Genomic DNA, 11,763 nt, shown 5'->3' with positions numbered 1-11,763 from the left:
AACTTTGAAGAAATGCAAACGCTTCTTTGCCAAATCGAAGCTTGCTTAAATTCACGTCCTTTAACGGCGTTAAGCTCGGATCCAAACGACTTCAATGCGTTGACACCTGGACATTTCCTAATCGGAGATGCACTCACCGCAATACCCGAACCCGATCTCACTTCTGAAAACGTCAACCGCCTGTCACGTTGGCAATTGGGCCAACAAGTACTGCAGCACTTTTGGAACCGTTGGCGAAATGAATTCCTCTCTCGCCTTCTACAACGTCCAAAGTGGACTACACCAAAACCGAATCTACGAGTCGGCGACTTGGTCTTGCTCAAAGATGAAGATTTACCTCCAACCAAGTGGAGAATGGCAAGAATCACTGAACTTCATCCAGGACAAGACAATCAAGTTCGCGTCGTAACTGTCAGAACCTCTGACAAATCACTGAAAAGACCCGTAGTTAAATTATGCCAGTTACCACTAGACTGATTTTAATTGTATTCAAACTGTTTACTAAGGGTTATTTATGTATGCAAATGTAACTTTTCGGACTTTTACTATCTCATTTGAAATTCGTTATTTCAAGGCGGGAAGAATGTTCGGTTGTACACATCGTAATTTTGTATAGTACATGTACCTATATTCGTTTTCAAATGTTTATATAGCGCACGCGCGCGTGAAAGTGAGTTTTTGGTTGCTGTTAAAAAAGGTGTTATTTTGCGCGTGTAAAAATAAATTAACGGCCAGTTCTGTTTTGAAATAAGAGGAAAAAGGTTTACCGGTTTTTATGTCGGAAAAGTTCGCGTCTTTTATTTCGCTGTTCACGACAAGGGGCGTACCGAAGGAGTCAAATTCGGGGGGGGGGGGGGAGCCTTCTTGATTTGGTTAACTGGACGTCATTTTGCGTACTAACCAAAGGTATTGGGGAGGTAGGAGTCACTCAAACTACTTTTCAATCGCGTATTACAACATTTACTTTCTAGGTCACATTTTTATATAAAAAAAATTAATTTAATGTGAGTTTCGTTAGCTTTTTTTCTGTGAGTATTTTTGAAATTGGGAAGAAGTTTTTTTTTTGTGGAAAATCTTTAATATTGAAAAGGAAAGATATAGTCGGTAGATAAACATAATAAAAAAATACGCCCCGAAGATGTTCTTTTATTATTGTCCGATTCAGCGTGTCTTTGCGCTCCAAGAGAGAGTGTGTGTTCTTCCGCGCTCCACAATTCTCTTTCTATAACGTCTTTCTTGACTTCGAATTGTATAGTCTGTTTAAAATCAAAGCGATGTTCGATGGAAAAAACTTCTTTGTTATAGTGGTAAATGTGGCTAGGGGCCGTTCACAAATTAGGTCACGCGCTAAAGGTTGTCGAAATGTTAGCTATGTAATTTACCGTGTTGAGGTAAATTACCGTCATTTTCTTTTTAAAAAAAAAGGTTTTTTTTTACGATTAAAACGAGGAATACAAAGAAGAAACGCTTTGTTTGGGTATTATACATTTTATAAATTACCACAATAGGTTATAAATGCCCAAAAATGTTCAATTATCTTCATTTTGAGATGCATTATCAGTATCATCATATTCCTCGGGGTACTCACTATCGTTTTCATCATCGTCAGATTCATCGATAGTTAATTGAACCGGTATAAACAGGGCTAGACATAAGTATTCTTCATATTAAACGTATCAAACTATTCTAACACGGCCTTCGACTCCTTGAAAATTCGCAACCAAAACGAATCTAGGTGGCGCAGCGGTGCCTAGCTCTTCGAGTTAGTGCGTTACGCGGTTTACGCCTATGATCTAGTGTTTGCTGGAGTGAAATGCGAATAACGTTAGGTTTTGAGTTTTGTAATCTTGTGCGACGTGTTTTAGGTACATTTTAGCCCGAAAGATCAAAGAAAATTGAGAAACAGTGAAACACGAATACAATGGTAAATTACCATGGTAATTTACCACGGTAAATTACCCTGGTAATTACCAGGGTAATTACCATTTTCGTAATTTACCTGAGAAAATTGTAAATTACTGTTACCAGGGTAATTTACCGCGTAAATTACCAGGGTAAATTACCGATTCGTATCTCTAGGTAATACCATAAATATATGTATTTATACTTAGGGAGCAGCTATCATAGTCTAAATTTCCCCCGTCACAAAAAGGGGGGGGGGGAATGACGTAACTTCAAGATTTTTCGGGAGGGGGCAGAACTTGAATGTGCGTGGGGGGATGGAAAAACTGGTTTTTTTAAAGGGCAAAAACGCGTCAAATTTATTATTTTTTGGGTTTTTAATCGATATAGTTATTGCATAATTGCAATAATAACATTCAAGCCAGAACAATGAATACATTAAATTAAACAGGACGTTTATAATGCAAATTTACTCGTGAACTTAATATAAATAAATACATAATTTATTAGTATTTAATAATTTTACAATGAAACCTGCATTTCAATTATTTTAAATTACAGTTCTAATTTAATACTTAACAATTAGTTTTCCAGAGATATTACAATAAATAGGCTTAATTATGAATGTAATTAAAATAATAAGGTTTAGGTTGCGATTATAAATGAGTTCTTGCCATAGTTTGTTACAAGGGGGTAGAAAAGTAGTTTTATTTTACGTTAGATAAATTTATGAACAGCCTCTTAATGTTGGCTTGTGTGTAGATTACGGCACGGAGGAAATTTACGGTTATTTTAGGATACGTGTAAACAAAGGTAAATAATATATTGCTTAGGAGGGAAACTTTCATCTAGGCCACTAAAAAAGGAACAGCCAACTTCTTTGGTTCAAGGCGTATTTCTATGAACGCCAATTTCCCAGCGGATGTTTGCGCAGCATAGTGGCGCAAAATTTACCGCTTGTATTACCCAACGATGTACAATGTGAAATATTATACTGCTTTGGGATATTTACTTCTTTATAAAGTTTATTTTTACAACGTAATAGTCTTAAAAATCATTATTCGATGTATTTCAAAGTACACAATGTTTTCTCTCGAAAATATTGGGAGATCGATACTTCTGTTTAAGATAAACATTATTTACTTCTGATGACCATTATTTTCCTCTTCGTGTAGAGGAATATACCTTATGTTATTTTAAAGGTTTTTTTTCTTTCATTTTGGGTCTATGTTAGCGGGCTTATTTTTATTATGTTATTCGCGACCGAAACGAGTCTAGGTGGCGTAACGGCGCTAGCCTATGATCTAGCGTCTGCTACAGACAAATTAAAAAGTCATAAGAACGTTTTTTCTTAAATAAACTTGTCAAAATATGAGCAAACGATACAAAAAGTATATTTAAATACAAATATAATTATTTATAAAGTCAAATTTCCGAATAACGATGTGGAAAAACTAATAGCTTCTGCTTTACCCGCTACCTATCTAGGTTTCAATTACGAACCAAGGGGGGCGTAGCGATAGTTTTTGATCACGAATAGAGATTGCTCAAAAAAACGTGATTGTTTTCTGGCGAATTTGTGCCATATTTTCATTATCAACATTACGTATCACTTTATTTTAGTAACCTGACATCGTCTTACGAGCGCGCATGTGGATTTTTCTCTCTTAGCTCAGCTTTCACCGCACTATCAGGTAGAGATAAGCGCCTATCACGCGAGCTTGCACGCAAAGCGTCGCTGTCAAGCAGTTGGAACACTTCTACAGGCGTATTGGTCTATTTCTCTTGAAAATAGACAAACATTGAAAATCCGTTTATTTAGGTTGTTAATCGTAATATTTTCGACGCGTATTTTCAGCGTATGACATTTTTGTTAATATTCATTTAGTTGTCCATTATTTCCGTATTGAATATAGCGTTCTTTTTGGGTCACGTTTATGTTTGTCGTGGAATAAAGAAATATTAATAAATTGGTGTGCCAGTAATGGAATAGAAGACGATAGTTTGGAGGTTTATTTCTACGAAATGCGAGTGTCTCGTTCAAGATTCTATCACCCCGAATCTTACGCCAAATGTTAAGATTCGTGTAAAGTCTGTATTGTGTCGATACTCCGGCGAACTGTCGGTTAGGTAGAAGGATTTGGTTTCACGGGTGGTGGTATTACGGCAATATGGGGGATTTTCGGCGACAAATAAGAAATATTTCCAAGCGGGTTTATACCGCCCCGATGTTCGATAGAAAATAGGAACCCAAGTCTCGCGAGAAAATTGAATTGGACATATCTTAACGTATACGACGTTCTTCCTAAAGAGATTCCAGGACGGACCTTTTTCATTATTTATTTAATACAAGAACCCAAGGCGAAAAATTTAAAAATAGGAAGAGCTTTTAAGAGGGGGGAGTAAACGTTATCGGAGATGGTACCCGGCCAACATGGATATGTTATTTACGTTGCTATACTCACAATTTTCAGGCAAAATATTTCGTACATTTGGCGGATAGATACTAGTACGAATTTCCTGCGGGAATTTCGGATTTGCACCGTTTACGGTTGAATTTGAAGTATACCCGCGCGCGTTATATTAATTTGGAAAATACCGTCTATTACTTTATATTTCAAAGTGGTAAATAATTAATTAACATATATAAGATTTAAAAACAGGGGTAATAATTTAAGTTTAGCACTACAAGTGAGGCATACCTAAACCAGTCCGGGGTAAGTATAGAACGGGTAATGCCGAGATTACCACGTTGACCTGTCATAAACGCGCGATTTGATTTTTTATGAGCATAATAAAGAAGCTTAAAAATAATAATCTACATTAAATATTTATTTATCACTTTGAAATTTACGCATAAATTTAGGGGTAAGCGAGTTTCAATAACCGCACCACCATCTATCGGCTTTAAAAATAACCGAGGTCACGTTGAGGTATGACGTCAAAGTACAATCCGCGTCTGCTTTTTCGTCTAACCGCGCAATTGAATCTCGCTTATTCCCGGGGCCCGGTAGAAAAGAACCCACAACCATCCTTTTCAGGGGCCTGGTGGAAAAGGATCCACAAACATCCTTTTCAGGGGCCTGGTGGCAAAGGACCCACAAGCATGATTTTCAGGGGCCCGGTAGAAAAGGACCCACAACCATCCTTTTCAGGGGCCTGGTGGAAAAGGATCCACAAACATCCTTTTCAGGGGCCTGGTGGCTAAGGATCCACAAGCATGATTTTCAGGGGCCCGGTAGAAAAGGACCCACAACCATCCTTTTCAGGGGCCTGGTGGAAAAGGATCCACAAACATCCTTTTCAGGGGCCTGGTGGCAAAGGACCCACAACCATCCTTTTCAGGGGCCTGGTGGAAAAGGATCCACAAACATCCTTTTCAGGGGCCTGGTGGCAAAGGACCCACAAGCATGATTTTCAGGGGCCCGATAGAAAAGGACCCACAACCATCCTTTTCAGGGGCCTGGTGGAAAAGGATCCACAAACATCCTTTTCAGGGGCCTGGTGGAAAAGGATCCACAAACATCCTTTTCAGGGGCCCGGTGGCAAAGGACCCACAACCATCCTTTTCAGGGGCCTGGTGGAAAAGGATCCACAAACATCCTTTTCAGGGGCCTGGTGGCAAAGGACCCACAAGCATGATTTTCAGGGGCCCGATAGAAAAGGACCCACAACCATCCTTTTCAGGGGCCTGGTGGAAAAGGATCCACAAACATCCTTTTCAGGGGCCTGGTGGCAAAGGACCCACAAGCATGATTTTCAGGGGCCCGGTAGAAAAGGACCCACAACCATCCTTTTCAGGGGCCTGGTGGAAAAGGATCCACAAACATCCTTTTCAGGGGCCTGGTGGCAAAGGACCCACAAGCATGATTTTCAGGGGCCCGGTAGAAAAGGACCCACAACCATCCTTTTCAGGGGCCTGGTGGAAAAGGATCCACAAACATCCTTTTCAGGGGCCTGGTGGCAAAGGACCCACAAGCATGATTTTCAGGGGCCCGGTAGAAAAGGACCCACAACCATCCTTTTCAGGGGCCTGGTGGAAAAGGATCCACAAACATCCTTTTCAGGGGCCTGGTGGCAAAGGACCCACAAGCATGATTTTCAGGGGCCCGGTAGAAAAGGACCCACAACCATCCTTTTCAGGGGCCTGGTGGAAAAGGATCCACAAACATCCTTTTCAGGGGCCTGGTGGCAAAGGACCCACAAGCATGATTTTCAGGGGCCCGGTAGAAAAGGACCCACAACCATCCTTTTCAGGGGCCTGGTGGAAAAGGATCCACAAACATCCTTTTCAGGGGCCTGGTGGCAAAGGACCCACAAGCATGATTTTCAGGGGCCCGGTAGAAAAGGACCCACAACCATCCTTTTCAGGGGCCTGGTGGAAAAGGATCCACAAACATCCTTTTCAGGGGCCTGGTGGCAAAGGACCCACTAGCATGATTTTCAGGGGCCCGGTAGAAAAGGACCCACAACCATCCTTTTCAGGGGCCTGGTGGAAAAGGATCCACAAACATCCTTTTCAGGGGCCTGGTGGCAAAGGACCCACAAGCATGATTTTCAGGGGCCCGGTAGAAAAGGACCCACAACCATCCTTTTCAGGGGCCTGGTGGAAAAGGATCCACAAACATCCTTTTCAGGGGCCTGGTGGCAAAGGACCCACAAGCATGATTTTCAGGGGCCCGGTAGAAAAGGACCCACAACCATCCTTTTCAGGGGCCTGGTGGAAAAGGATCCACAAACATCCTTTTCAGGGGCCTGGTGGCAAAGGACCCACAAGCATGATTTTCAGGGGCCCGGTAGAAAAGGACCCACAACCATCCTTTTCAGGGGCCTGGTGGAAAAGGATCCACAAACATCCTTTTCAGGGGCCTGGTGGCAAAGGACCCACAAGCATGATTTTCAGGGGCCCGGTAGAAAAGGACCCACAACCATCCTTTTCAGGGGCCTGGTGGAAAAGGATCCACAAACATCCTTTTCAGGGGCCTGGTGGCAAAGGACCCACAAGCATGATTTTCAGGGGCCCGGTAGAAAAGGACCCACAACCATCCTTTTCAGGGGCCTGGTGGAAAAGGATCCACAAACATCCTTTTCAGGGGCCTGGTGGCAAAGGACCCACAAGCATGATTTTCAGGGGCCCGGTAGAAAAGGACCCACAACCATCCTTTTCAGGGGCCTGGTGGAAAAGGATCCACAAACATCCTTTTCAGGGGCCTGGTGGCAAAGGACCCACAAGCATGATTTTCAGGGGCCCGGTAGAAAAGGACCCACAACCATCCTTTTCAGGGGCCTGGTGGAAAAGGATCCACAAACATCCTTTTCAGGGGCCTGGTGGCAAAGGACCCACAAGCATGATTTTCAGGGGCCCGGTAGAAAAGGACCCACAACCATCCTTTTCAGGGGCCTGGTGGAAAAGGATCCACAAACATCCTTTTCAGGGGCCTGGTGGCAAAGGACCCACAAGCATGATTTTCAGGGGCCCGGTAGAAAAGGACCCACAACCATCCTTTTCAGGGGCCTGGTGGAAAAGGATCCACAAACATCCTTTTCAGGGGCCTGGTGGAAAAGGATCCACAAACATCCTTTTCAGGGGCCTGGTGGAAAAGGATCCACAAACATCCTTTTCAGGGGCCTGGTGGCAAAGGACCCACAAGCATGATTTTCAGGGGCCCGGTAGAAAAGGACCCACAACCATCCTTTTCAGGGGCCTGGTGGAAAAGGATCCACAAACATCCTTTTCAGGGGCCTGGTGGCAAAGGACCCACAAGCATGATTTTCAGGGGCCCGGTAGAAAAGGACCCACAACCATCCTTTTCAGGGGCCTGGTGGAAAAGGATCCACAAACACCCTTTTCAGGGGCCTGGTGGCAAAGGACCCACAAGCATGATTTTCAGGGGCCCGGTAGAAAAGGACCCACAACCATCCTTTTCAGGGGCCTGGTGGAAAAGGATCCACAAACATCCTTTTCAGGGGCCTGGTGGCAAAGGACCCACAAGCATGATTTTCAGGGGCCCGGTAGAAAAGAACCCACAACCATCCTTTTCAGGGCCCGATAGAAAAGGACCCACAACCATCCTTTTCAGGGGCCTGGTGGAAAAGGATCCACAAACATCCTTTTCAGGGGCCTGGTGGCAAAGGACCCACAAGCATGATTTTCAGGGGCCCGGTAGAAAAGGACCCACAACCATCCTTTTCAGGGGCCTGGTGGAAAAGGATCCACAAACATCCTTTTCAGGGGCCTGGTGGCAAAGGACCCACAAGCATGATTTTCAGGGGCCCGGTAGAAAAGGACCCACAACCATTTTTTTCAGGGGCCTGGTGGAAAAGGATCCACAAACATCCTTTTCAGGGGCCTGGTGGCAAAGGACCCACAAGCATGATTTTCAGGGCCCGGTAGAAAAGGACCCACAACCATCCTTTTCAGGGGCCTGGTGGAAAAGGATCCACAAACATCCTTTTCAGGGGCCTGGTGGCAAAGGACCCACAAGCATGATTTTCAGGGGCCCGGTAGAAAAGGACCCACAACCATCCTTTCAGGGGCCCAGTAGGAAACGACCCATAAACATGATTTTCAGGGGCCCGGTAGGAAAGGACCCACAAGCGTGCTTTTCTGGGGCCCGGTGAAAAAGGATCCACCAGAATCCTTTTCGGGCGCCCGGTGGAAAAGGACCCGCAAGCAGGGCCGGCGGATCGTGTTAATCTCGGGTGGGTAGTCAGAAGAAGGGGGGGGGGGGCGGATTTATTGGCTTATCCTACATACTAATACTAATTAAGAGAAATTGATAGAGGTAAAAACTACAAAAATTTAGTATTATTCAAATTTATTATTACATAGTATTAATTGCGCAATGCAAAAACTGTACTGCGCTTTGCATTTTCGGAAATGAACTGATTCAACAATTTTTCCAAATATTTTGACGCGTGATTTCATGTACCTATTAAAATTCATATGGCTACGTGTAACGATGTTTGAAGGATCTGAGTACTAATATTTAAACTCAATTATATAGAAACGTAGTACTGACAACTGTGGGTACTTTTACTACCCCAATTTGTGGTAGAAGACTTCGTTCCTTAAAATTAGGCACCGATTATTTAAATTACAATTATTTAAAAAATAAATGGAGACTTTATGGCTTTGGTGTCAAATAAGCAGTTTAGGGAGAATCAGTTATTTATTTTTTGAACACTTACATTAGAGCCCACTACTAACCAAATAATCAACTCAATATCATATATGTAATATACATTTAGTATCGTTTACCTTCTAAAATTTATAGTGTATGCATATGCGCTTATAATTCCTACTTCACAACGGGAGGTAGCTAATAACTATTTTATATAAATGTTTGATACAAAGAGACTAATGACGACAAACATTAACGTTTAAATACACTTATGAAAATTATGCTTTTGTCATTTTATGTATTTTTAAATTTTGATTTTGATGATTTACTTTAATCTATTTCAATCGGGGCAGTGCCGCGTGCATAGTTTTCAACAGCACCGATATTTAAAGCGTGAGATAAAGATAATGTTGTATTTAACTTCCGCATCACTTCCCGATAGAAGTCAGTCTTTACCGTATTTTCAGAAATAGAAAGGGGATGGACGCGAAGGAAATGAAAAGACTTGTCAAAGGTCTATGCTTAAGTTGTGATTTGCCCTTTTGGGAAGACTGCATTTTACTATTCACGCTTGTCTCATTAGAATTAAAAACTAATATTTAATCACCTATTTTACAAATTTACTTCTGCAGTTTCTATACTGAATGAATTAACTTAATCAAGGAGGGGATAGGAAAAATACGTAGTCCCTGGAAAATTGTGGAAACCTAGCTATTCTGTGACAATGGCCGTGGCTCTATCCCCATAGTACCGACTTTGATGACATCAATTCCGGGTGGGTAAAATACCCACCCGGAATTTCCCGGGTGAGTACTTCTACCCACCATACCCACATTATCCGCCGGCCCTGCCCGCAAGCATGCTTTTCAGGGGCCCGGTGGAAAAGGACCCATAAGCATGGTTTACAAGGTCCCGGTACGATTAACCTATCGCCTTGGCCTTTACGAGTGTATTAGATAATAATATTTTAATTTTCCTGGGAAAAGGAAGCGAGTTCCCTTTTTTTAACGAAACAAGTGGACGTAATATGGTCATAATAAAGAAGACATATAATGATATACGTAATCGAGTCTTTTTGACCTTGGAGGCTCAATATTAGGAAACGAGAGACTATAGAGGTCGCCCCGTGTTACACTTTCGTTTAAGCATTTTCCCGCTGGGTGTCGCGATCGGCGCCGCTTCTTTATACCCTCCCCCGCTGATTAGGGCGCCTCGCCTCGAGACAATGTTTTCGCATTCCTCCGCCGCTACTCGGATCGCGATCCGATGGCGCCCCCTACGTACTCTTTAACGGACTGCCCGCCCGCCCGCCCTCGATTGGAAGGTACGAGGCTTAGCGCCAGAGCGCAGGGAACGCGTTCTTACTTCTCAGTGCCGCCGCACATCGGCCGCGGACTCGATCGAGATAGGGTTATTTCAATTTGATCCTCGTACAGATACAACGCGTGTCTGTCAAAGCTCCCGTATTCGTCGCGTTCTCGATTTAGGTTTTTAGTCACCCTCGTGACGGTGTTTACGCGTTTCGCGAAATAGAGAGGGCTGTCTTCCTGTAAAAGAAAAACAATCTCTGGTTTGTCGAATATCGCGACTGGCGTTTGATAGCTAACGTTTCTCGTTTACTTTTCAATTTTCTCGAAGCCACCACGATGACTCGTAACGCCTTCGCTTGACGCCGCGTCCGGAACCGTTTTGAACGCGTTTTTCGTTGGAGCTCCGGGCGTTTTTTCCCACTCCTCCGCGAAATGTAAGCGAGATATTCTCGATGACTCCGCAAACTATTTTGAATTGATTCCTTAAAAAAGTACGGGATTATTAAGCGGTTTTTTTCGCGTCGCGTTTCGGTCGTCGGTGGAAATAGCGAAAGTCGTTGGACGTTTTTTCCTTCTACCTCCGGTCGGCGCAATTTGTTGGGAGCCCTGATGGGGAGTGCTCAGTCGGCGTTCAACGTCGCCCGGCGTCGAATCAATCAGGATTCCTTGACGCACGCCGCTCAGAGACCCGGCGGCAAATACGACGGTGAGTTAGTTTTGCCTCATTTTGTAACCCGCTTTGACCGCGTCTACCCTCCCCACCTCTTTTCCTTTTCAACTTCACTAAATATGCAAATTGGCAAAAATGGGGAAGCTCATGAATTTCAAATGACTTAAAGGGGGGGTCTGTTCGAGTAGACTATCGCTGATGACTTTTGTACAGTCCCTAATACGCTGTTTTCCCCGTACCACTCTTTAGATTATTTCTATAAGTGGGAAAATTTCCTACTATTGTCAATTTGTCACGGAAATGTTACATCGTACAGGGTTCATATACGACCTGGAGAACCTGGAAATGTCGGGGAATTTGAAAATGTTTCCAAAAGGTCAGGGAAAAGTCGGGGAATTTGAAAATGATTCCAAAAGGTCAGGGAAGTCGGGGAATTTGAAAATGATTCCAAAAGGTCAGGGAAAAGTCGGGGAATTTGAAAATGATTCCAAAAGGTCAGGGAAAAGTCGGGGAGTTTGAAAATGGTCCCAAAAAGTAAGGGGAATTGTAAAATGACCCCAAAAAAATCTGGCAAATAAATATTTTTACCTCAAACCATTAATTTATTCTACAAAAATGTTCATGGAAAATTTGGCAATAGAGTAGTGTCAGTGCTACATCACGCAACGTCACCCATGCTTTTTCCTATAGAGAAACAAACGCGCCTAAAATGGCGGCCATGGCCAAAGCTACGAGGTGATACTACTCTATTTGGTCA

At 43.2% G+C, this 11,763-nt stretch overlaps 1 protein-coding gene across 2 annotated transcripts in view; it reads left to right on the top strand.

The window, feature by feature from the left end:
* Nucleotides 1–10,341: 10,341 nt before the first annotated feature.
* The window catches only part of LOC149935250 (serine/threonine-protein kinase 32B), a 107,488-nt gene continuing 106,066 nt past the window's right edge, over nucleotides 10,342–11,763 (top strand). For both annotated transcript variants that reach the window (XM_090153980.1, XM_090153979.1), the window contains exon 1: nucleotides 10,342–11,042. In XM_090153980.1, the coding sequence (XP_090010106.1) occupies nucleotides 10,946–11,042 (97 nt within the window). In that variant the 5' untranslated portion in view covers nucleotides 10,342–10,945. The remainder of the gene's footprint in view (nucleotides 11,043–11,763) is intronic.

This window comes from Leiobunum rupestre, chromosome 7, assembly GCF_980474605.1.
Source record: "Leiobunum rupestre chromosome 7, qqLeiRupe1.1.hap1, whole genome shotgun sequence".
NCBI lineage: Eukaryota > Metazoa > Arthropoda > Arachnida > Opiliones > Sclerosomatidae > Leiobunum > Leiobunum rupestre.
The sequence above is the reverse complement of the archived record's forward strand: the minus strand, read 5'-3'. Positions and strand labels throughout refer to the sequence as shown.